This window comes from Primulina eburnea, chromosome 16 (assembly GCF_022965805.1).
Source record: "Primulina eburnea isolate SZY01 chromosome 16, ASM2296580v1, whole genome shotgun sequence".
In the NCBI taxonomy this organism is placed as follows: domain Eukaryota; kingdom Viridiplantae; phylum Streptophyta; class Magnoliopsida; order Lamiales; family Gesneriaceae; genus Primulina; species Primulina eburnea.
The window spans coordinates 7,282,969-7,308,131 of NC_133116.1; the positions used below are offsets into that span (position 1 = coordinate 7,282,969).

General features: G+C 33.1%; 3 protein-coding genes across 13 annotated transcripts; 1 reads left to right on the top strand and 2 right to left on the bottom strand.

Annotated features, from left to right (window-relative positions):
• Positions 1-234: 234 nt before the first annotated feature.
• LOC140816705 (UDP-glucuronic acid decarboxylase 6) lies at positions 235-3,971 on the bottom strand. Of its 7 annotated transcripts, none has more exons than XM_073176116.1 (13): positions 3,883-3,971; positions 2,732-2,844; positions 2,360-2,446; positions 2,164-2,251; positions 1,996-2,087; positions 1,833-1,897; positions 1,659-1,747; positions 1,386-1,463; positions 1,213-1,306; positions 1,052-1,118; positions 901-964; positions 774-814; positions 235-654 (listed from the first exon to the last, which is right to left on the bottom strand). In XM_073176116.1, the coding sequence occupies exons 2-13, from the start codon at positions 2,819-2,821 to the stop codon at positions 469-471; spliced, it is 1,041 nt and encodes a 346-aa protein (XP_073032217.1). In that variant the 5' UTR covers positions 2,822-2,844; positions 3,883-3,971; the 3' UTR covers positions 235-468. The 7 variants fall into 7 exon arrangements, with proteins under 7 accessions (XP_073032217.1, XP_073032221.1, XP_073032220.1 ...); XM_073176120.1 differs by having other exon boundaries at positions 2,732-2,831; positions 3,883-3,931; XM_073176119.1 differs by lacking the exon at positions 3,883-3,971 and adding an exon at positions 3,612-3,826 and having other exon boundaries at positions 2,732-2,831.
• A 10,729-nt stretch (positions 3,972-14,700) lies between these two features.
• LOC140816551 (squamosa promoter-binding-like protein 6) lies at positions 14,701-18,005 on the top strand. Of its 5 annotated transcripts, none has more exons than XM_073175892.1 (4): positions 14,701-14,794; positions 15,412-16,114; positions 16,256-16,347; positions 16,472-18,004. In XM_073175892.1, the coding sequence occupies exons 2-4, from the start codon at positions 15,534-15,536 to the stop codon at positions 17,146-17,148; spliced, it is 1,350 nt and encodes a 449-aa protein (XP_073031993.1). In that variant the 5' UTR covers positions 14,701-14,794; positions 15,412-15,533; the 3' UTR covers positions 17,149-18,004. The 5 variants fall into 5 exon arrangements, with proteins under 5 accessions (XP_073031993.1, XP_073031992.1, XP_073031991.1 ...); XM_073175891.1 differs by having other exon boundaries at positions 14,737-14,867; XM_073175890.1 differs by lacking the exon at positions 14,701-14,794 and adding an exon at positions 14,874-15,037.
• Positions 18,006-18,720: 715 nt separating this feature from the next.
• Positions 18,721-23,168, bottom strand: LOC140816553 (cytochrome P450 85A1-like). Its single transcript, XM_073175896.1, has 8 exons — positions 22,978-23,168; positions 20,353-20,674; positions 19,882-20,271; positions 19,706-19,795; positions 19,409-19,487; positions 19,210-19,316; positions 19,006-19,130; positions 18,721-18,846 (listed from the first exon to the last, which is right to left on the bottom strand). The coding sequence occupies exons 1-8, from the start codon at positions 23,166-23,168 to the stop codon at positions 18,759-18,761; spliced, it is 1,392 nt and encodes a 463-aa protein (XP_073031997.1). The 3' UTR covers positions 18,721-18,758.
• Between the last annotated feature and the right edge of the window lie 1,995 nt (positions 23,169-25,163).

Consider the following 25,163-nt stretch of genomic DNA (forward strand, 5'->3'; position numbering starts at 1 on the left):
CTACATAAATGAAAAATATCAGGATCAACATAGTCAACTAGTCAAGGCATCAAATAATTTTGACTTATATCCATCATTGCAAATCCATAATTATTCTTGAAAATCATTGCAATTGATCTATTTCTCGAAGAAATATAGCATAACAAAGTTTATTTAATTTTTTTAAAAAAAATGGAAGAAAAAATCAACTCAAAATGCTCTACATAAATGAAAAATATCAGGATCAACATAGTCAACTAGTCAAGGCATCAAATAATTTTGACTTATATCCATCATTGCAAATCCATAATTATTCTTGAAAATAATGCATAAAGAATATATCCCCTTTTCCATAGTGGAAAAAATCCCCAATATGTTTATATGTATAAAAAAACAAAGTAAACCAATTATAAGATCCCTAGTTCAAAAAACATATAATAATTGTCATGTAAAGGAAAAATCACAACCATGAAGCTTGCACTGCAGAGTTCACTTATTCCTGGGAATTTCAAGCCTGTTGCGAAAATCATCCTCCATCAAAGGAATGCCATTGCGTAGCTTGATCTTCGGTTCCCATCCTAACAGTTCCTTAGCTTTTGTTATATCAGGTTTTCTCTGTCGAGGATCGTCTGGAGTATTCTCCACAGTCACGATCTTCACGTCCGGATTGATCATCTGCAAATCATGCCAAACATCATTCATGTATTGGTGGTGCTTTAAACGTGAGACGTAGTAAAGCTATAGGGTTTATGGTTAAATATGTGACTAGAACATGGAAAATTTGAGAAAGTTACCTCTTTCACAGTCTCAGCAAGCTCCAGCATCGTAAACTCGCCTGAGAGTGGTATCATCAGTGAACGATTAATACAAACTTGAATTTGTTTATAGATGGATTAGTTAAGGGAGTTTATAAATATGAACCTGGATTGCCTATGTTTATTGGCCCGGTGTTATCTCCTTCCATCAGTCGAATTAGACCATCAACCTTAACAAAAAGGAAATCGAGTAAGGATCGCAACAGATGATCATGAATATTAATTGAAAAGATGATTAGCATGATGTTTCTTCGTACCATGTCAGAAACATAACAGAAGCTCCTAGTCTGTGTTCCAGGTAACTGAACTGTCAAAGGTTCGTCACTGCATATACAGAAAACAAATATTGTTCAGAAATTTCTTGGGGACCATTGGGGGGACTATCAAGATCTGGGTATTTGAGGGAGATGATAGTTACCGTATAGCTTGAGCGATGAAATTACTCACAACACGGCCATCATCAATATTCATTCGTGGTCCATACGTGTTGAAGATCCTTGCAATCCGTATTTCTGTACAAAAATTATAACTTCATGTTGGTGTATTTAATAGCTAGTGGTCAACAACTGATGGAAAGAAGGGGACGAGTACCAATTCCATGTTGCCTGTGATAATCAAACATCAAAGTTTCAGCTACTCTTTTTCCTTCATCGTAACAGCTTCTGACCCCTGCAACGCCATGTTAAGTGGTTAAACATTGGACATGCATGTTCTCACTCAGCTCTTTATCGAGCATGTCATCACTCATCAGATAGTATCGCTAGTCGAGAACAATTTTAAGTGTCATTCGAATTGTACAGTTACACCAAGATATCGAGGACAAACTATCTGAGATGAATAAGTTTAGGTTACTTGACGGGATACCTATAGGGTTCACATTGCCCCAGTAACTCTCGTTTTGAGGATGCTCGAGTGGATCTCCGTAAACCTCTGAAGTCGACGTGAGTAAAATCCTAGTAAAACAAATGTGTTTGTGAATCAACATGCACGAGTAATGAAATAAAGGAGAATAAAACAAAATCGAACTAGACGTCAAACCTAGCTCCAACGCGCTTGGCAAGTCCCAACATGTTTAGTGTCCCAATGACGTTAGTCTTTATAGTCTGTCAAGAGTCATTACATAGGAAAAGGAAAGAAAACAGACTATTAACGTCACATTATGCTGTATTTGAGAAAAAGTTTCACGGTTTAAGTGACTGACCTTGACAGGGTTGTATTTGTAGAAAATCGGGGAGGCGGGACAAGCAAGATGATATATCTGATCAACTTCAACTAATAATGGCTCGGTGACATCTACAAAATATAAAGATTAGCAAAAGAAGGGATCTGGAAAGAACACTGGACATAACTGGGATATCTGGAAAACAACCATGTCGAATAAGCTCAAATCGAGGATGACCAATCCATCGCCTTAAGTTTTCCTTTGATCCCGTAAAATAGTTATCCGCGACTATCACCTGAGTAGATCAAAAAAATAATTCAGCAAACAAATATCTTCAAATTTGCAAACTTAGTCGTTCACATAGGTAGTGTGCAAGAAAACTTATAGAATAGAAATTTCGAACCTCATTCTTCTCGTTTTCCATCAGCTTATCAACTAAATGAGAGCCAATGAATCCAGCTCCACCAGTAACCAAAATTCTCATGTTTGCCTGTCATTAATGAGTCGTTAATAAAACAGAGTCTCGCATATCAGAATAGAACCAGATACTTTTGAGCTCTATGTTTTTCTTTATTTTATAAAAAGAGTACACAGACCAAGCAGGTTCAAATGCTCTTAGATCAACTTCCAAGATCCAAATCATACTTACATTTTCTTGAATTTTGTTAGAAACATCTACAAATACAACCAAGCCCATAAGATGAAGGGCGTTCTTTCCAAATGAAATTAGCTTAAAAAAACACTGATCTGTCAAGTAGAATCAGTTTCATCGCACCTTAAAAAATTTTGCTCTCCTCAAAGGTGAAGGCTCAGGAGGTGGTTTGGTTGTGATATGGCTTCCTCCGTTTGATGCTTCCTTGGCCATTTTTATGATCCTGTTTTCGGTTTCTGAATTCAGTTTTAAACAAGATCAATATCAAATCAAATACCAGAAACAAATCCAACTGTCAGTGTCCTAAAAAACAGCATGAGTTCTATTATTTAAACCAGTCTATTCCCTGATTTACCCAGAACATTTAAACACATTCTTTTAGCAATGAAATATTGCAAAACTCATGGTTTCGAAAAACGACTACAGAAATTACAGCGAAAAAATAGCTGCTATCCAACATTTTTCAGATTCTCATTACACATTTATCATACAAGTAGAAAACATTAAAAAGGGGACTAATCTATTTATTTACTCATCGAACTGCTTAAAGAAATAAAAACTTGGAAGGCATTTTGAATCAAGCCAAACAAACTCCAGTCTCTTAAGACCAATGCACCATCATCATACCAAGCAAGGCACAGATTTCAACTGACAGACAAACGGGGGGCGAATCCAGGATTTTAGTCAAGGGGGTAAGACAAAACTTAATCTCTCTTCTATCAGCAAAACGACCCGGAAATCTAATCCTTTCCGCAACTCGATTCAAATCAAGCTTAAAACAAAACAAAAAGAATACCCCCCAACAAATAATAATCTTTCACAATCCTAAAGCAATTCATCACGTTTAAAACGATTCCAACGCACCAAAAATCGTTCCCTCGCCCTGAACAAATCTCAAAAACACGGATTCGAATACATGAATGAGGACAGATATTTGCTATATACAGACAAAATTCCCATATCGAAAATCAAAAAAGAAATAAAAATAATATGCAATATTTACCTGTAAATCAACGGCCCAAACCCTTCTCTCAGTGAGATGGAAACAATTACAAAGACTTGACCTTTATATACTATACATAACCAATCAAAGCTTCAAACCCAACTATCGAAAAAAGTAAATAATCCACCAATTTAGGAAGAAAATAAATCTTTTTTAAAAAAAACACTATAGCATAACGAAACAAGACAACTGGAGAGAGATGGAGAATATATATAAATCTTAAAAATCACGCAGAGCCGTGAATATGGAGAGATTTGATGTTCCAGCGTACCTTAACCTTCACTCAATAAAATAAAAAACCCGCGAGAGAGGAAAACTTGAACAAACGCTTAAATATTTATACGATATATATATATATATATATATTACAAGAGTTTTAATTAGATAAGAACTGTGATATATGTGGATCTGACTCAATTTGTCAAATCTATACTTTTATCTTTGCTAGTGTTTGTGTTCGTTACGGACTCTTAATTATAGTTCTATGTGATCAAGAAATTAATCAAATAATATAAAATAATGATAATTATTACAAAAATTTATAAAAAACAAACTCATATGAGACATTCTACGGATCAATTTTGTGATACAGATCTCTGTCCCAACTTGACTTAGGGATAAAAAATTACTTAATCTAAATATAATGAATATGTCTCTTGTGATACGGTTTCACAAATCTTTATATGTGAGACGGATCAACCCTACCGATATTCATAATAAAAAGTAATACTCTTAGCACAAAAATTAATATTTTTTTATGGATGACCCAAATAAGATATATATCTCACAAAATACGACCCGTGAACCCGTCTAACATAATTTTTTGCCAAAAATAATATGTGAAACTCATGTGTTCTCTTATCGGGCACTTGGATCTTTGACTAACATTTTTTATACAATAAAAGATCTAACTATCATGCATGACAATTGATATATATATATATGTTTTTATACTTTATATAAATAAATAAATAAATAAATAAATAAATCGAAAAACGAGATCTTGTTATTGTGATTATTTAATTATTAAGGTGTGGGAAAGGACAATAATTTAGTTAGTCATTAATTAGTTGAAATCCAACTTCTAAGCAATCCGCATGCATCATAATTACTTGGGATTGGAGGAATTTTAATAGAGAACGAACATGTGGAGCCGGGAATTGGATTGATTGGGGAGAGGAAGGGAAAACCCATTATTACCCACGTAACAAATTATTTCTATATTTTTTATTTAATTTTTTTTAAAAGAAATTAAACTTTTATAGAGTGAAAAATTACCTGTTGCTGACGTTTAAAATTTTGTTATGGAATAATATACTTTGTTATTGATAACTTTTACATGTAAATATTTTTTTAAAAATTACCATTTTCCTTATAATTTTAATTAAACTTGAGTTAGTTTTAAATAATTACATTTCAAATTTGGTTTTTTTTTTTGAAAAGTCAAATTTGGTTCTTATGAAGTAATTTTTTACCTATAGAAATGGAAATAAAGGTGTAACATATTTAATTTCTGAATTATTGTCAAAACCTTTTAAAAAAAAATTGTTATTAAATTTAGTTTTGATATTATAAATTGGTGCTCAAAATAAAGTAGATGAGATTATTTTTGAAGCTATTCTTCGTGTAATTTTCTAATAAATTCGAGTTATATATTGTCCAAAAGTGCATTAATATCTCATGTTAATTTGAATAAAAAATTATGAAAGTACACATTCTGATTCTTTATTAATAAAAATTAATGTATTGCTCCATAAATAAATAAATAATGTATGGGGGCCGGGTGATGTATCATATCAGTGTGAGTAAATAAAATCAACTATAACTTAAATAAATATATGATAATTTTTCTTTAAAATATACTTTTTATCATAGAATATTTCGAAGTAAAGTCATATATATAATGAAATTTTTAACTTCAAAAATTTACGATATTGTTTTAATACTTAATTTTTTTAAAAAAAAATTGTATTTTAAATTGATTGAGATCATCAAATTTGATACATGATAAATGTCGTTTTACGTGTTGTTATTGTGTCATTTAGTTTACATTCATGCACGTGTCATGAGATTTCGTGTAAATTTAGTTATTTTTGTTATATATTAGGTAAAAGTATTATTTTTCATGTGTTTAGGTTGATTCGCAGATGATATGAGCAAGAAAAATCGATTAATTCGAGCATGGTATATTAGGGCGGATGAAAATGTCTGCCCTAGCATGCACATGATGAAATATGGACAGGAAAGCTGAGACAGGCGCGCTGGGGTGGAGGTTTCTACCCACCCTAGCGCACTCAAGGAATAAATGCAAGGTAGACGCGCTAGGGCAGAGATTTTTTCCCACCAAAGCGCGCCTGAGAAAATTTTCAATTTGACAAACACGCTGGGGCGGCGTATTTTTTCCATTTTCTGGATGTGGATTACTTGATAAATCCTGAGCAGACGTTACTATGAAGAAGGAGATCAATTTTTATTAGAAGAGAAACAGCTGCACACAAAGAGAAAACACCATGAGTCAAGAAAACTTGAAGAATCCGGCATTTTCAAGCAGCGTGCCTTTCGTTCTTCGACCACACTAGTATTTTTAGTTTAAGAACATTCATTTAATTATTGTATTGCACATTTCTGTATGAATTCTAGTAGCTAAACTCTTTTTGTTGGGATTTAAGAAACCTTACCCCGAACCGTTGTTTGAATTAATTAAATACTTGACTTTTGCTTTATTCTTGATTATGTTATTATTTTTCTTTGATTATTATCTAGCTAACTTTTATATTATTTTGTATTGTGATAGGAACGAGTAATTTACTTCATAGATTTACAATTTATATACGTATATAAAATTGAATACAAGTTGATAGTAATCTAACAGGTCGAAAGTTAGGGGTCTCCATAAATCGTGCATGCAATTCACTATTGATAAATAATTAATTCATCGTGTCGAATTAGTTTAACATATCTTGACAAAGATTGTTAATTATTGAGAGAATCATGTCAAAGGAAATGAAAAATGGTTGAGAATACACAATTGGAGACTCTAATCATGATGATGATACACTCTATCAAGTGATAAATAAATCTGTCGATCAATAAATTCAATCAATCTCAGAAAATTAAAATCAAGAGGAAATTATATTAGAAGGTCAAGTATGTCTTTTATGAGACAATCTCACGGATTTATTTTCGTAAAATGAGTTGACTCAATCTATATTTGTAATGAATAATATAATTTTTGACATAAAAAATAATATTTTTAATGGATCGGATCAGTTGGGAGATTATTATCACAAAATCGACCCGTGAGATGGATCTCACAAAAGTTTTTGTATAGAAGGCCACGAGAAATTTTGTGTAGAAGGTCATGGGGTTTTTTTTAAAAAATATTATAAATTAAAAAATCGTTGTAAAAATGTGGCAAATTTTGAATGTTTGCAAAACTATAACAATCCAGGACTTACTGTCCCGGATTCAAATTTTTTATTTTTTTTAAATAAAAAACGAAAAAAGAAAGTGGAGCAGGAGCAGGAGCACGGATTTTTTTTTAAAAAAATTGATCGGCGACGGTGAAACCAAACCGTCGCTATTAGAGACGGTTTGACTAAATTCGTCGCTAAGGCAAATCTGTGCAAATCTGTCACGGATTCTAAGAATTAAGTCCATCTCACTTTCTTTCTTTAAGTAAAAATGCGGGTATTGTTTCCATCATTGTCGAAAATAATTGCTTCTCGTAACTCATTTTTTTCATTTGATTTATATGTGCAAAATCCATCTTTTCTACTTCGATCATATATTAATATTTTTTGTTGATTTTATCGTCCATTTCATTTGAAGAGATGCGAAAAGGTAATATTTAATTTCGTTGATAATATTATAATTATATATTAAGAAGTAATTTTTTTGTATAATTTTTTTGATAATACTTTTCATTTATTTGCGATATTAGCATCCTCCGTTGATACTATTACAAGTTCTGTATAATTACGTCCGAGAAGATAATTTAATTGATTTTTTTAATATTTTGTTTGTATTATTTATATTATATTAATGTAATTATAATTTTATTCACTAACATTATATGGTTAAGTATAATTTAGTTAAATAATATATTTTAATATTGTAATTAATTTATGTGATATAATATTATATCTACAACAATTACAAAATTTAATTAATATACTTAAATTAATTACAATAATTATATTTACTTGATATAATATTGTATCTATAATAATTACAATAGTTATATTTAATTTAAGTGATATAATATTATATCTACAACAATCACAATAATTACAATAATTATAATATTAGTTGTTTTATTGGAATTAGAATATGTATATAAATACATACTTTATATTTTCGTGAAATTTTATGTATAGTATATGTATAATTATAATATTAATTGTATTATAAATTACGGAAGTTAAAATTACGTGAAATTTTAAAACTTATTCTCAATATATTTTAAAAACATAACAAAATATTTTATAATTTCATTAGTATTAAGTACACTAATATTAACTCATTCTTATATTAAATTAAATTATTTATATTAAAAATACTAACCTTGAAATATTTTCAAAAATCAAAAAATCATATTTATTATTTTTTTAATATTCAAACTATTTTTTAATATCGTGATTAATATTAAAAATATACTATTTAACTAAATTATACTTAATCATATAATGTTAGTGAATAAAATTATAATGACATTAATATAATATAAATAATATAAACAAAATATTAAAAAAATTAATTAAATTACCTTCTCAGACGTAATTATACGGAACTTGTAATAATATCAAGTGACGATGCTAATATCTGAAATAAATGACAAGTATTAAAAAAAATTACACAAAAAATTACTTCTTAATATATAATTATAATATTATCAACGAAATTAAATATTATCTCTTCGTATCTCTTCAAATGAAATGGACGATAAAATCAACAAATAATATTAATATATAATCGAAGTAAAAAAGATGGATTTTACACATATAAATCAAATGAAAGAAATGGGTTGCGAGAATGAATACGAGGAACAATTATTTTCGACATTGATGGAAAGAATACCCGCATTTTTACTTAAAGAGAGATGGGCACGGACTTAATTCTTAGAATCCGTGACAGATTTGTACGGATTTCCCTTAGCGACCATTTTGTGGTCAAACCGTCGCTAATAGCTACGGTTTATTTTTACCGTCGCTATTTTACACAACCGTCGCCGATCTCTTTTTTTTTAAAAAAAATCCGTGCTCCTGCTCCACTTTCTTTTTTCCTTTTTTATTTAAAAAAAATAAAAAATATGAATCTGGGACCGTAAGTCTCGGATTGTTATAGTTTTGCAAATGTTCAAAATTTGCCACATTTTTACAATGATTTTTTTAATTTATAATATTTTTTAAAAAAACCCGAAGGTCATGGGTGTCCCAACTGAACTTCTACGCTGATCTAGTCAAAATTGGGAATGAAAAAAATATATACGAATATGATATTTCGCATAAACAACGGTGTATCTTCCTAATCTTTTGATGCTTTTTAACTTTTTAGTCAATCATTTATGAGTGAGTCTCATGTGAGACCGTCTCACGGATCATAATCTGTGAGACGGGTCAACAATACCCATATTCAGAATAAAAAATAGTACTCTTAGCATAAAAAGTAATACTCTTTTATGGGTGACCCAAATAAGAGATCCGTCTCACAAATAATACCCGTGAGACCGTCTCACATAAGTTTTTGCCATCATTTATATATAAAGTAGCGTTCGAGAGACTAACTCAAAACTTTTAGAAGCAAGAAATCTAAGACAATTCTTTTATAGTGTTATATAATTACTCGAACCATAATCTACCGAATATAAAAGGGTTTTTTTGAGTTGGGTTGATCGAGTGACCAAAGGAGCCGTTGATTAGCTACGAAAATTTCCAAGTTGTAACAAAGATACAAGGATAATAATTAAAAAAATTTGTTACGGATATTTTTTAGTTTTATTCAAATCCAAATCTCATCAAATCTGATCAGTTTTGAGAAGATTTATTTATACACAATGAAATTCAGTCAAATCCTTTAAAATCTAATTCTATTTTTAAAATCCAACTAACCAAACTGTTAAAACCAGGATTTAAAAATCCCCTCCAAATCTTTGCTTCCAAACATAGGGATATTCTCACAAAAACTATTAATAGCTCGTTTCATATAATAATTTTGTGGGACGAATCTACTATTTGACCAAACTAACCGGAGGGGTCTTCTGATATTTTTCTTAATTTAAGGGCTCAAGTTATCAATTAGTTATGAACTTCACTTTAATGGGGTTGGTTCTCTGTGGAAATTCTTTCAGAGTGTCGGTGTGCCTCTACGTAAGAGAAAACTCTCTCTCCAGTCCTATTTTGCTTACTCCCCCTCCTTTTGCCCTTGCCTAAATAGAATTCAATTACAGAAGACATGTTCCATCCAACCTTCTAAATTCTAATATCCAGTTATTATTTTTTAATCTTTGTTCAGGTTTATTTCCACTCAAAATTTTATAATTTGAATAAAGATTATAAATTTATGAATTTTTATCTCGATTCTAATTTAAAAGATGAACGATTTTAGTAGTATTTGTAAATTATTAAAAAAAGTGATTGCGGATTTTTCTTCAGAAATTTGCAAAAATTTATAAAGAAAAAGTTCACAATGACTTTTTTTAAGCATTTGCAAACACTGCATTTATCATGCTAAACTTATTCAATTATTCAATGAGAAATTTTAAGATATAATCTTTGTTCGACCAAATTTCTGATATACAATTTTTTTATATTTTCAACATTTGGTAGATTTTTAAGGTTAATTTGAAAGAAAAAAGATATATATGAGGCAAAAATTTGTGTGAGACGGTCTCACATGTCATATTTTGTTAGATGGGTATCTTATTTGGGTCATCAATGAAAAAATATTACTTTTTTGTGAATATCGATAGAGTTGACCCGTCTCACAGATAAAGATTCGTGAGACCGTGTCACAAGAGACGTACTTTATATGTAAAGGTTTCCAATTAGGTTGAATCTAGATATCTCTGTATCACCACTTCTCAAGTCATATGAACCTATTAGATGAATTATATATATAGGCTGTGTTTACTTAATCATATGTGACTATATGAGTATGAGTAAATCTCATGTGAGACCGTCTCACGGATCTTAATATGTGAGACGGGTCAACCCTACTCATATTCACAATAAAAAGTAATACTCTTAGCATAAAAAATAATAATTTTTTATGGATGATCCAAATAAGAGATCCGTCTCACAAATACGACCCATGAAACCGTCTCACACAAATTTTTGCCAAAAATTAAAAAAATATTATCTGAAAAACTGCTTATGTTAATTCGCACTTAATACCATTCTGAAATCAGGCCGTTTGGGGCCCAGATTCAGTTGGGCCTTCACATATTAATTTCTAGTTTCTACCCAAGATAGGACACTTATGAAACAATTCAATATATTTCTTTTTAAAAAATCTAAATAATTTAATTCAAGTAATTAATTTATATTTAATAAATTGTAAATTTTTCATATTTCTTTTATAGATATAAAAAATATCCACTGCAATTCTTTGGGGTCTTTAACTGCTAATCATGATTATCTTACAATTTGATTAGAGTTAATTAATTACATTGAAAAGCGAACAATTTTTTTTTTTTTACAATGAACTCGAATTTTTCGTCTAAACACATCACAGTATAAAACAAGTCCACACATATTGAAATTAACTACGTACAAACAACTCATATCATCGGGACATGCTGTGTTACGTAGATACATATATCCACTGGGATAGACTAATCAACATCAACTCATATGTGACTCCCTTCAGAAGTGTCATCTTTGGTCTCCTGATAACATGAAGTACTTTCAATTGTTGACACACAAATACAACAACATCCCTCTTCAAGGTGAGCAAACGCTCCGTATGAAACAATCATGACATGTCGTGAAAGTATCAAATAAAATGCCCATCTATTGAGCATGGATTAGAATCAATCGAATCGCTACCTAAAAAATACTCGAGCATGCACACCAGTCTCAGTCAAGTTTAAGAGAATATCTATATGATAGGGTCAAAAAAATACCATCAAATCTCAAATTGCAAGCAATCAATCATAGAGGTCACGAATGACTGTGTTTTTTACGGATAACATAATATCAAACATAATATCATACTCAAAACTCCATAATCAATTTCAAAATCTAATGATATCAAGATATCCAAGAATCATAACTTAACATATATGTCACAAATCGATGTATGTATAAAAAAATGATGTGTTCTAAAAAAATATTTATTTTATACATCGCTCTACTAATATGAATACCATATATGTCACGTCAACTCAACAAATAAGACATATAGACATATACTTTCAGTCAAATCAATCAATCAATCATATATCATATAACACATATATTCGTCGTTCGTAACATGCCTTATATTTCTCTGTCGTAACTTACATTATGTTTCTCCGTCTATTCTCGATATCTTTCAAGAGATCAATGAAATTTGTTGCACTAATATTATAGGAAAAATTTATCACGTATAATTGCTTCATGAATACTTAAATCTATTAAATTTCAAAAACAGTAATAAGTTGAGTTAAACCTTCATGTCAATATCAAGCAATTCACACACTCTCATATTTTCAGACATCAATTTAGTTCCTTGATAAACTAGCGTAAATAATTTAGACATTAAAATTATCCTAGTTCCCACATAAAGTGTTCCTACATGGCATTGCTCGATTAAAATCCTAAAACACAAGGGAAATTACCTTAGTTATCCATGAGCAACACCTGAAGCATATATTTGCAGCAGATTTGTAAAATCATGAAATTTGACCCTTAAACTCAAAGCAAATATAGAGTTATCTGTGAGACATGTAATCCTTACCAATATATTCACAATAAAAAGTAATACTGTTAACATAAAAAAATAATATTTTTTTATGGATGACCCAAATAAGATATCCATCTCTGAGACCGTTCACACGAATTTTTGGCTTATTTCATACATTGTTTATAGCAAAACAAAAAGTAGATAATCATGTAATTGATTGAAGGTGGTTGTGGCAAGTGGGATATTGGCAACTATTTTGTTTATTATGGAAGTAAACTAACACAAATTGCATTACAGTTTTGCCCTTAATTTAATTGAATATTTTAAAATTTATAAGATTATTTTATACAAGAGTCCCATATCCCTCGTAATTCTATGATATTTTCAATTTTAATTTCGATGAGTTGTTATACTACTCGTAATTACATAAATAACATTAATCAGATCATAAGGTCTCACAAATTCCATGAATTGTATCTGTAAAATAAAAGCCAATGATATTAAGATTATTTCAAAATTCTTTCCCAATTGTAATTTAATTCACTTTTACGTTCCTAAAGGCAGCCATTATTTATTATTCTTCATCACCCAAAGAATAAATCTTGTATTATATTATAATATATTTCGAAAATTTATATAAAATCTAAAACTAAAGGCTCCAATATATTCTGATATTACATGATATCTATAAATTCTTTTTATTCTCCAATTCATTTCTAAAAAATACATTTCCTGAAATATTCTTATAAAATACTAAAATATATCAAATATATTCAAAATCAATAGCAACATATTAGCCCAGTAGCATAGTCCTCTCAATGCACAGAGGTTCGAACCCTCAAAATGAAATGATGTGACTTTTTCTTACCACTAGCATTAATAAATAATAATAATAATAATAATATAAAATGTTTGATAATTAAATACCACGTTATCGTTGTGGTTTATTTCATGGGTGGACATTGCTCTCATAATAGGATGGATGATCAAGATTTGTTCATGTATATATATGACCCATTTTTTTTTTTTTTGAAATTGTATGTGTGACAAGATCTTACCTGTTGAAATGAAGTGAGGGTAATACCCACATAGATAGAAAGATCTCATCTACTGCCTTTTGTCGTGCAAAAATTTCAACACAATCAATTTAATTTAGCTCGACGCACGACTCAATCTCAACTCAAATAATTTTGGATCACATAAACGTAAAATTGAATATTTTTGAATGTTTGACGATCCAAACTCAACTTTATTTTCTATGTTATTAATGAAAAAAATTCATGTTTGGTAAAGTTGTTGAGGTATAATTTAGCATTTGTATAATATGATGCGGCCAAGACATGGAAAACTTAACAACATGTCACCTTCGCTTTCGTTTTTTTGGTTAGTAATGATATTTGTTATAATTGAGTATCGAATCCAAAAATTCGTCGGAAATTTAGATTTTGGTACCGAATAGCCTTTTTCGTAGTTATGAAATTTGTTATAATTGAATATAGAATTCGAAATTTTGGTTTGACACCAAATATACCACAAGTGTTCGATATAAGGCCGTGTACAAGGACAAGAAAATTGTGCGAGAAAGCAATCCTCGCACGATGGTGCAGGTGGCCCTGCCTGTATTCCCTCCGCGCGGTGAAGTTCTCCTACTTTTTCAATATTTAAATAACTCAGATAATTACTAAAAAAATAAAAATTAATAATAATAAATAAAAAAACAAAGAAGTGATTAGGATGATCTGAATTTTTTTTATAAAAAAATTATTTCTTGTTTTTTCTGTAAGATTTTATATTTTAGTTGTATATAACTGTAATTTTTTTTAAAAAAATTTACTTGTTCTTAATTACATTTTGACAAAAACTTGTGTGAGACGGTCTCAGGAGTCGTATTTTATGAGACAAATATCTTATTTGGGTCATCCATGAAAAAATATTACTTTTTATGCTAAGAGTATTACTTTTTATCGTGAATATCAATAGGGTTGACTTGTCTTACATATAAATATTCGTGAGAGCGTCTCACAAGAAACCTACTCTTACATTTTTTTATTAAATAAAAAATAATATTTGTACAAATTTTTACAACTTCATCTCACCCTTAGAATATGAGACAAAGTTCAACACATGATCATCATGAATTTCGTCTAACCATTCAACATGCTCTAAAGATGCCGTACCTAATTTGCTTTGTTCGATTTTTCCACTTTAATCAGCTTTCTAAATTTGGCCTTTTTGTAATGACAAGTGGTAATAATGGAGATGAAACACCGACTATACAAGATGGCAACAACTTCACTGTGCGTTACCTCATCCCACTACTCTCCTTGTCATTTATACATATATATTAAGATCTCTGTTGCTGTTCACTAGGTAAGCGCAAACAGCTCTTTTATTTCTTTTTCTGTCGTTTATGTAAAATCTGAAACATAAATCACCAAAGCACTGTCGTTTCTTGGGAAAAATTTTCGTGGGCTTTTCTTATGTTCAGCGTTTATTGCTGAAGTTTTAATCTTGGGCCGTCTCTGGATCAATTTCCCCAGGTGGGTATTCTTGCTGTTGATTCATTTGATCTTCTTGTTGGATGGTTGCCCTAATTTTTGTCGGAAATGTTTATAGCTTGAAGATGTTATTGTATATGCTAAAATGGGTGGTATGTTTGTGTTTGGCGGCTTGATGTTTTTAGAGTTTGTGCTTACTTCGTTTTCCTGACTCGTCTCAGATGTGGGATTTCTGTGTTCATTCATTCTTGGAATTAGGTTGTTCTTGAATTTCTTGGTGAAGACTCAGTTTCAGATGTTAATTTGTTTATTATTATTATTCCAGGAGCGATTTGGTGTTTTTCCTAGTCTCATGTAATGCTATTACTTTGTTTAAGGTCAGGGATGTTTCATTTTTTTTCCTAATTTGCGTTCAGAAATTAAGGTTTGGCTTCCAGAACAAAGCTCAGAATTGGACTTATATCGGTGCTAAGAATGAATGATTCATGTGTTATATAACAATTGTTCCATAGCTTAAGAACTCTAGTTTTGTCCTGAGATGGGGTCTTTGAGCTACACTTTTGAGGGGAAGGGTCTAGATGATGGTTTTGTGAGGAGCATAAATCTTCCGAAGGAATGTGACAAAAAGTCTCATACCGTTCCCTCTTGTGATGCTGAAATCATGGATTTTGTAGAGTCTGGTTTTCCGGATAAGATGAGACAACAAATTCTTGGCAGTCAACGCTTCGAAAATCTAAGATATGACGTAAACTACAATTCTTGCATATCCATTCCATCTTTTTCTACCACTACGCCGACCTCATTAGCCGAATTTGGAACAAGATTTTCACGTTCTGCCCAAAATGAAGAGGTGTTGGCTGTTCCTAGAGAACCGAATAGTAAACAGTGTAGTGTAGAGAACTCAGTTCTGCATGCTATGGAGCCTTCAGTGCGTGCAAAACGAGGACGGATGACAAATTTGCAGTCTCAGATTCCTGTTTGCCAAGTTCTTGACTGCAACAAGGATTTGAGTTCATCGAAGGATTACCACAAAAGGCACAGAGTATGTGGTCTTCATTCAAAGACTGCTGTAGTTATTGTGAATGGTCTCCAGCAAAGGTTTTGTCAGCAATGCAGCAGGTACAACCTCTTAACTTTAAATTCGCGATTCATTCCACAACTTGGGAAATCATTTTTATGGAGTACAAATACCAAGTAGTTGAGTATAGTAAGGTTATAAGATATTCTGTAGTTAAGTATTAAATAACATTTGCATTGCAGGTTTCACCTATTGCCAGAGTTCGATAAAAGCAAGCGAAGTTGTCGTAAACGCCTCGCAGGCCACAATCAACGCCGGCGGAAGCCTCAATTGGGTAAGTTTTGGTATACTTGTAGCCATTTGATAGAAAAATAAAATATAGACATGCTATTGACTGCTTTGCTTTTTGCCTGGGGTAACTACCTAATTCAATGACCTGTGTTTCAACTATTTTACAGGTTCCGTCTTTCCTGGAACAGATTTATCGAACTCACCAGTGCTTTCCCCGAAAATATTTGAAGGTGGTTTCTTTGGTCAGCAAGGTGCAGAGCTAATGAACTGGCACGTCAAGTTGGAACACGAACTATGTCAAATACCACGAATAGAAGTGCCAACTAAATTCAGTCTTTCACTTCCAAAATCTCTTCTCCATCTGCGATATCCTTCTGAAAATTCTCCCGGTGGCCCATCTTCGGTTCAAGAGTTATCTGTGGACTCAAATTCCAGCAGTGCTCTCTCTCTTCTGTCAGCTCAATCGCAGAACTTGTTAAGCAATTCTTCTGGCATATCAATGGCTTATCCTCTGATCTTCCAGGGAAATCAGCACACGAATTTTGTCGACCAGAATGTTGATAAATCATCTTATGGTGTTGCTCAAGAATCATTCCCTGTAGTTCCTGATATCTCTTCCTCTATTGGCACTGAAATTACTCGAAATATGCTTGCTCAAAATCTCGAGTATTATTCCGCTCCTGCAGGTGCAAACACCGTTGATTTAGTACAATTGTCATTACATCTGCAAAGAATGGAAGAACGGAAATATTCCGATCAAGTCAAGCTGGAAACGGTGTCTTCTGTCACGTTGTTGCACCATGAAGAGGATAGAAATCTACAGAGTCTCAATCCTCCCTGTTAAGGAATGAAAATACACAAGTCTGGTATCTCTTTCAATCATCTCGTCCTACTATTGTCGATTCGTGCTGATCAAATTTCCTTTTGCATAGGAGCGTAAATAGGCAATGAGTGTATATGTGTTATTTTAGGGTGTGAATTACTCTACGTACCGTGTATATATTTCTCTCTTTCGGTGAAAGTTACAAGAGTGAAAAGTAGAGGTACTGCTTCATCGTAGCAGACAAGCAATCTTTCTGTGAAACTGCGTTTCTTTTCATTTTCCACGCCAACCTATATTGCAGAAAAGGATGATATAATATTCCAACGATTCCTTTTACCCTCATCACTCTGATCGATCCGGGCTTGTTCTTGTTGCACAATTGCTGAATGCTGAATGCTGAATGAACTGAACTGTTGTACCTGGAGTGATGACATACTCACGGCCCTCGCCATCTTACATGAGGAAGGCTTTGTCTGAGGTGTCCTATGTTGCATGGATATGGGTACGAATATCGTATCGTATTCGATACGGATAAGGCGATACGGTAAAAGACCATAAATAGGGATGGCGATGCCCATTCAAATGTATTGCAGGTCTGGCAGTTTCATCTTGGACCTGTCAGGTTGTCTTCTCTAACTAGATGGAAAATCGTTCAAACCGACCAAATCGAATCGTACTACACCGATCTCTCGATTACGTTTCGCCAGACCGAACACTGTGCTACCAGAAGCTCCGGGGAAGTCGGAAACGCATTCGATTTATTAACCAAACCGTTATTGTATATGAAAAGTTCAAACCACACATCATATAATGGTGTGGTTGTAATTTCAATGAGAAACCATACCGACCTCGTCGTATAGTTAGAATAATAATTATTAAAGATTAAAAAATAGTGATATTATTCCATTATATATTTATTAGAGCATTCATTGCATAGTTTAGATCTTGATTATTATTTGACCTAAATTTTTTTGTTATAATTTGGACTGTATTTTTTTGTTTGAAAGGCACTATAAGTTCATATTTATATCAATTTAATTTTTCGTTCCATAGAATTAATAACTTATTTTTTAATTTTTTATTTTATTTTTAAGCAAAGATTTGTGAGAGACGGTCTCACATGTCATATTTTGTGAGACATATATCTTATTTGGGTCATTCATGAAAAAATATTACTTTTTATGCTAAATGTATAACTCTTTATTGTGAATATCGGTAGGGTTGATCCGTCTCACAGATAAAGATCCGTGAGATCGTCTCACAAAAGACCTACTCTTGCTTTTGAGGAAGTTCTAACGTTCCAAACAAGTTCAAAGCTACCGAAATTATTTAGCATCAATCGGTAAGTGGGTTTACTGTTTTCAAAATGTAATTAATATATGTGTCAAATCGATCGAATGCCCTGCACGTTTTGAAACCAAACTTTTATCTTAAAATTTCATCATGCAAATAAGAATAACTTTTCTGAGTTATTCGGTAATACAGGGGATTGGTATTATTGAAAGTTTGTTTCAAATTTTAGGTGCGGCTCTGGGTTCGGGGCGTAACAGACACATTGGCTGTAATATTTTTCAGTATATAGTTGATTCCTTAATATATAGTTAGATATATCAGTATATCTTTCATTTACTTTACAAGTTGGTCACCCAAATATGATAGCCATTTGGTGCTTCCACTCTAGGGAACTGTAGGATCTTTTCTCCTCCAACTTCTTTCCATCTGCATCATTTCACAAGATTGCAAACTATAATTTAGACTTGTGAAGTCAATAATTCGTGGCGAATTTCGTATGAACAAGCTACGGAGAATATATATATACACACATATACAGCTTGTTGTTCAAAATAAGACGTTAAAATTCAAGAGATTTCGCATTACCTATATGTAGTAACAAAATAGTGAAGGAAAGTAGAAACTTTAACTATTCCCAACTCCTTCCCGGGGCACAGCCGGCCTCCTCCTCCAAACAAGAAGCAATAATTATGTGATTCTAAGCTCTTATCCTACGAATATTCCACAAATATATACAATCAAATCTATGAAGCAAGAAAAATAGGAAGAAATTTGATGGATTCAACTAACCATCCACCTCCATGGATTGAATTCGAAGGGCTCCGGATAGAGGAAAGGATCATAGTTTATCTCTCTTGTGTACACATAGATTCTCCATCCTTTTGGGATGACAAATCCTGAAGAAAGAAAAATAGAGTTTCAATGAAAAACAGAGTGAAAACTGCGAACATCGCGAATATCTTGGCCAGCCTCAATGTTTCGTAGTTACCATTCAAAGTCATGTCTTTGGTTGTCTTTCTCAACACCCCGTTGATAACAGTAGCCAACCTCAACGCTTCGTAGATGACCTAAAGAAAACAAATACAACATAAAACTCTTGGCGAATTCGAGGAACTATACATGTATATATCGTTTGTCCAAGCATCTGTCCTATTTCAAATCTATTGCTGCACCCTCGATGTTCAGCATAGCTCACAACTTAAAAGACTTAATCGAGACGAAGTAATGTCTGATCGGTGTCAGCATTGTGTATCAGAACTGTAGAATGTGGAAGAAACTAGCTTACCCCACGGGTAAATTTCATGGACTTAATGTCCTCCCAATCGAGTGGCTCTTCAGCAGAGGTTTTCCCTTTCCTGATCTCAAAATGCTCGTCCTTAAAGAAAAACGACACAAGAACACGAGGTATGATAAATCTACATGTTTATCATCCATTTCTTGAATTCGCAATGAATGGTTTACCCTCAGTTCTTGCAGGGCTCGTGGATGATCATGGAGATACTTCACAGCCATCATGGAAGTAGTCGAAACCGTTTCAAATCCCGAATACAGTATTGTGATTATTTGATCGATGACTTCGTCCTGATTCAATTTTCCATCCATATCTCTTAACAAATACTCTAGGATGTCATCATAAACTGCTTTAGAATCACGTCTCTTCTCCATTATATCTATCAGCATTTTGATCACATTTTTCCTTCCCTGAATTCCTTGATAGTATTTTGTTCCTGGAAGATAGATAGGCAGAGAAAGTGACCCTGCAAACAACTTTTCAAACTCAGACTTAAAATCCTCATAAATCGAGCTCGACTCCGCCTCTGCAATCTGTTTAAAGGCAATCATCAATGCCATCTGCAAAAAAAGGAACAAGTAATTTATAAGAATTAATCGTGTCGAATTGTCTACATAACGGATCAAGAAATCTACACTCACGTCCATAGTCTTCTCTTGAATGTCAACAACCAAACCATCCCAATTCGATACATGAATCCTCATGTACTTGTCAAGGCGAGGCAGAAGCCGGTCCTTGATCAGCGGAGTCCCGACCAACGACAGCATGTTACTCCTCATGTGTTTATGAGCCGTGCCGGATACTGCGGCTATGTTAAGGTGTCCTAAAACATCCAGCATTGACTGTGGATATCCAGGAATCAATCCCTTGGATTCATTCAAGAAAATGTATCTGTTGAGCTCTGGATCCATTGAAATAACGGTCGGAGTTCCTAATATGTGAGATTTGAATACACTTCCATACCTACCATGGCGTATTTCAATTTATATAAATGCTTTAGTTCAATTCTAAAGGGTAAGAAGAATGTATTCTACTATGAAAAAACTTTTAAATTTTGGATATTCGATAAAGAAAAATCATCATTTCTGTTGTTATATATACATATGGAAAATCGTATTTTTTGTCATCTATATTTACCTTTTGGCAATTTTAATTATACATATGATCAAATTTTCGGTCGTAGCCCGCTATTTTTTTTTTTTTAAATTTTAGTCATACTTTTGATGTGACATTTATGTAATACTAATACAGAGTTGATATGGTGTTGACATTTATAGTTTCAAATCAATACATTATCAATAAAAAAATATATTAAAATCATAGTAATCAAAAAATAATCAACTAAAATTGAAATTTGAATATATTGATAAATAAAATTGTAAGAAAAAAAATAACTAAATATACTCGAGTACATATAGACACGTCATTATATACAGAGAAACCCATGACCATTTTTTGAAAAATCAATAAACTAATAATTTCATGATAGCCAAAACACTCATTTCAATGATTTTTTGTTTTTTTGGCACATGATATTCTTATAAGCTATGCATTAGATTTTCTCAAATTAAAATATTTCAAAGTAAAAAAATACAATATTAAATTAAATAAAGGTAGAAATTTTTTTAGTGGGATTTGCAAGATTTTGTTTGTAAAAATATCTGAAACTTTTAGAATGCTCTAAACTAGCAAGAAAATTTATATTTATACAATTCATTAATACAATTAGGATCATCACTGCCCACAGGCGCATAAGAATAAGCTCCATTTGGCCACAGCTTTAAATTGATTTTTTTTATTTTAATAATGAACATATAAAAGATCACTGCCCACAGGCGCATATGAATAAGCTCCATTTGGCCACAGCTTTATTTTATTTTTTAATTTTAATAATGAACATATAAACTCTTATATGTCAATTTTGTAAAATAGATACATGAGACAACCAATGAACAAATTCATTATATATATGGTCGAGATCGACCTCTCGTGAGAACGTCTCATCGCATATCTATTCTTTAATGAATGGATATAAAGAGTGAAAATTAATTTTATTCTCTAAAAAAAATTAGTGAGAAGAATTTTGGCTAAAGATTGCAACTTTTAAAGTTTTCTCAATTATCTTTCTAAAAAATATTTATATGATCAAGCATATCATGTTCGATTACTCTACCACCAGATATAATTATTGTAATCAACAATCTCTCTTCCAAAAAATTATACTCATTACAATAAATGAGAATCGAATCAGGATTGAACGTTTGTCGTTGTTAGGGATGTAAATGAACCAAACGGTTTGCGAGCTATTCGAAGCTCGGCTCGATAAAAGGCTCGTTTGAGTTTGTTTGTTAATCATATCAAACCAAGCCCAAGCTCGATTTTGAGCTCGAAAATTTAATCAAACCAAGCTCAAGCCTAAAGGTATTCGGCTCATGAGCTCGCAAACATGTTCGATAATAAGTTCGCGAGCTCGAGCTTGGCTCGTACTCGAGCTCGAGCTCGGCTTGTTTAGGTGGCTCGCAAACATGATTTTGGAATGTTCAATAATATACTTATTTATGTTTTTTTTTGCTCTTATTTGTGTCGTTTTGGTTATTTATGAATGAATTTACATTTTTATGTCTGATTTTAAATTAGTTTATAGATATATTTAATTTTTAACAAGCTCGATTCAAACTCAAACTCGAGCTCAATTCTATGCTTATCGAGCTCGAAAACGAGACGAGCTCAAGCCAGGCTTGTTAAACATGTTAAACGAGCTACTAATGAATCAAGGTCGAGCCTGGGTTGATTAACATGCTAAACGAGCTTTTAACGAGCCGAGCTCGAGCTTTTAACGAGCTCAGTAATTTCTAATACAAACTAAGCTCGAGCCCGATAATAGAAGCTCGAATCGAGCTCGAGCCTCAAACAATTTTAAACAAACCAAGATCAAACCTGATACTGTTTGGTTTGGTTTGGATCGTTTACATCCTTAGTCGTTTTATCAAAAGTTACAATTGGTCATAATAGTGTAAATCAAATATTTTAAAGTACAGAAGCACACCACGTTTCGATTTCTCTATCAGCATGAACAATTAATATTATATATATCCAACAATTTCTCAAACGTCACGGTCTTTTTAAATTAAAAAATCATTTTTTGGGAAGAAAATAAAAATAAAGAAAAGAATGAAACAACCTCACGATAATAGAAGACAACATGCATTTCTCCAAAAAGAAAAAATTAAAAAATAAAATCAAAACGATCCCTCAAAAAGCTTTACCTTTCCCTTTGTTTTTTCATGAACTCAGGTCCTTGCTTGATGAACTCCGAAGTCTGACCAAAAAATGGCCACCCCATTGTTCCCAGAGGCAGCCCTTTTCTCCTGTACCTAATCCCATTCCATTTCACGGCCAAAAGAAAGAAGAAAATGGAGCCCATAACCATCCAAGAAAACCCCACGAGAACCTCCATTGATCCCCCCAAGAAAGAGCTTGGAATTAAACTCTTGCTCTCCTTCTCTGTTTATGTATAGTATGGGGTTGTGGCCCTAGCTAGCTATATTGCATGCAGTAAATGGAGATAAAGCTAGGCTAAAACCATGCACCGCTAAATAATTAATGTCGTGGGCACTTTTTTTCAAAGGCCTCAGGGTAATAAATACTCGCAAATACAACAATATCTATATATACACTGTCAAGATCTCCGAACGTTGTCAAACAAAATATACATAAGACATATAGGGGAATTGAATGCCACCTAATCGAAAAGATTAAGGAAAATCTGGATGAGGGTTGACTTGCATTTCTTGGGAGATTTTGTAATAAATGACGGGTGTGGAGATAAAGTCTTCCTATCCACCGGGTGCATGAGGTTATTAGGCAATGTCCAGGCAACTCCACGAGAATTAGAGCTTATCGTCTTAAAACCATTGGACTGTTAGCATACACACGATTAATTCTGAAAGATTTGATTAGTGGTTTGTTTATTTTACTGGGATATTTGGGTTAATAATTTTAGTCGAACTTCATTTTTAAAAAATGAATCTTTTCAAGTATATTTGAAATATCTGACCAAGATTATTTTGCTGACTATCTTTTTTTTTACTGTGATACTCTTGTCTCACATCTTAAAAATGAAAGATTTAAAATGAGTTTATAATGACTTACAATGGACTTCTATAACAACTTGAGTTAATCATTTTCGTAAAAGCGAGGACGAATACGAAATAGTTGATATAGGGGCTCATTGTGCAGTCACGCAGCCGCGGGCCCGGACTCGGGGCGTGACAGAATGGTATCAGAGCCGATCACCGGCATGGAACACCGAGAAATAAGTGCTATGCGGGGCAAAATGCTACATGGATTGGAGCCATCTCTTGAACCTGCGGGTCAATGTGCTACATGACGGGACCCACCTCTTGAACCTGTATGAGCCACCTCTAGATTCTCGGCGCTGGTGGATCGAGGGTTCAGGCCGAGACGAGGACGTCGCGTACTGAAGGAGGGGTGATTGTGATACCCTTGTCCCACATCTTAAAAATGAAAGATTTAAATTGAGTTTATAATGGCTTACAATGGACTTCTATAGCAACTTGAGTTAATCATTTTCGTAGAAACGAGGACGAATACGAATAGGGGCCCGTTGTGCAGTCAGCAGCCGTGCGTCCGGACTCGAGGCGTGACATTTACCTTGTATCTTGGCGTTTATATTAGGATTATAAATATTTGTACTTATATGTAAGTGATACCCCCGGATTGAGGATGGGCTCGGCCCGCTCTCGGTAGCCCATCTAGTTGAGAACTCGGCATTCAGGGAAGCGCGAGAGGTCATTTGGGAGGTCATCCGGCCAGCCGACCTCCCATAACAGCAGTTCCGTAGATCGGGAGGTCAGTCGACCTCCCACGCCGAGCTCCCATGCCGACCTCCCAAGATGATGCCAAGCCGACCTTCTATAACAGCAGTTCCGTCGATCGGGGAGGTCAGCCGACCTCCCACGCCGACCTCCCATGCCGACCTCCCAAGGTCATCCTTGGCCGACCTCCCATATCAGCAGTTACGACGATCGGAAAGGTCAGCCGAGCTCCCAAGCCGACCTCCCTGGCCGACCTCCAAGAAGGTGATATCGGGACGATTGGAGATTCTTGGCCGAGCTCCCGAGCCGAGCTCCCATAAGGTCCTGGATTCAGGCGGGCTCATACCTACGAGAGCTCTTACTCAGATATTAAGCGCGTAGCCCACAGAGATCAAAGCCCAGAAAGGTAAAGCCCATCAAAGATCTAATCAAATCTGGCACGATATCTAAACCAAATCTGGGCAAGATCTAATCAAATCTTCCGAAGATTCTGAGGATCCTAATCTGCCAAACTAGGACTCTATTGTTCTCCTATAAATACCAGGTTCCGTTCATTGTTTTATTGATTCATATACACACATTCTCTCAGCACACACGTTCTCTCAGTTTTCTAT

Bases quoted from the DNA above. Each gene is read 5' to 3' on its own strand.
- LOC140816705 (XM_073176116.1), bottom strand. From the start codon at position 2,821: ATGGCCAAGGAAGCATCAAACGGAGGAAGCCATATCACAACCAAACCA. The intron at 1,898-1,995 runs GTCAGTCACTTA...GACTCTTGACAG, and splicing joins ACAAATACAACCCTGTCAAG to ACTATAAAGACTAACGTCAT. The intron at 1,119-1,212 runs GTAACTATCATC...CTGTATATGCAG, and splicing joins TTCATCGCTCAAGCTATACG to TGACGAACCTTTGACAGTTC.
- LOC140816551 (XM_073175892.1), top strand. From the start codon at position 15,534: ATGGGGTCTTTGAGCTACACTTTTGAGGGGAAGGGTCTAGATGATGGT. The intron at 16,115-16,255 runs GTACAACCTCTT...TTTGCATTGCAG, and splicing joins TTTTGTCAGCAATGCAGCAG to GTTTCACCTATTGCCAGAGT. The intron at 16,348-16,471 runs GTAAGTTTTGGT...ACTATTTTACAG, and splicing joins CCGGCGGAAGCCTCAATTGG to GTTCCGTCTTTCCTGGAACA.
- LOC140816553 (XM_073175896.1), bottom strand. From the start codon at position 23,168: ATGGAGGTTCTCGTGGGGTTTTCTTGGATGGTTATGGGCTCCATTTTC. The intron at 20,675-22,977 runs GTAAAGCTTTTT...ACGCCATGGTAG, and splicing joins ATGAAAAAACAAAGGGAAAG to GTATGGAAGTGTATTCAAAT. The intron at 19,317-19,408 runs GTAACTACGAAA...TTCTTTCTTCAG, and splicing joins CAAAGACATGACTTTGAATG to GATTTGTCATCCCAAAAGGA.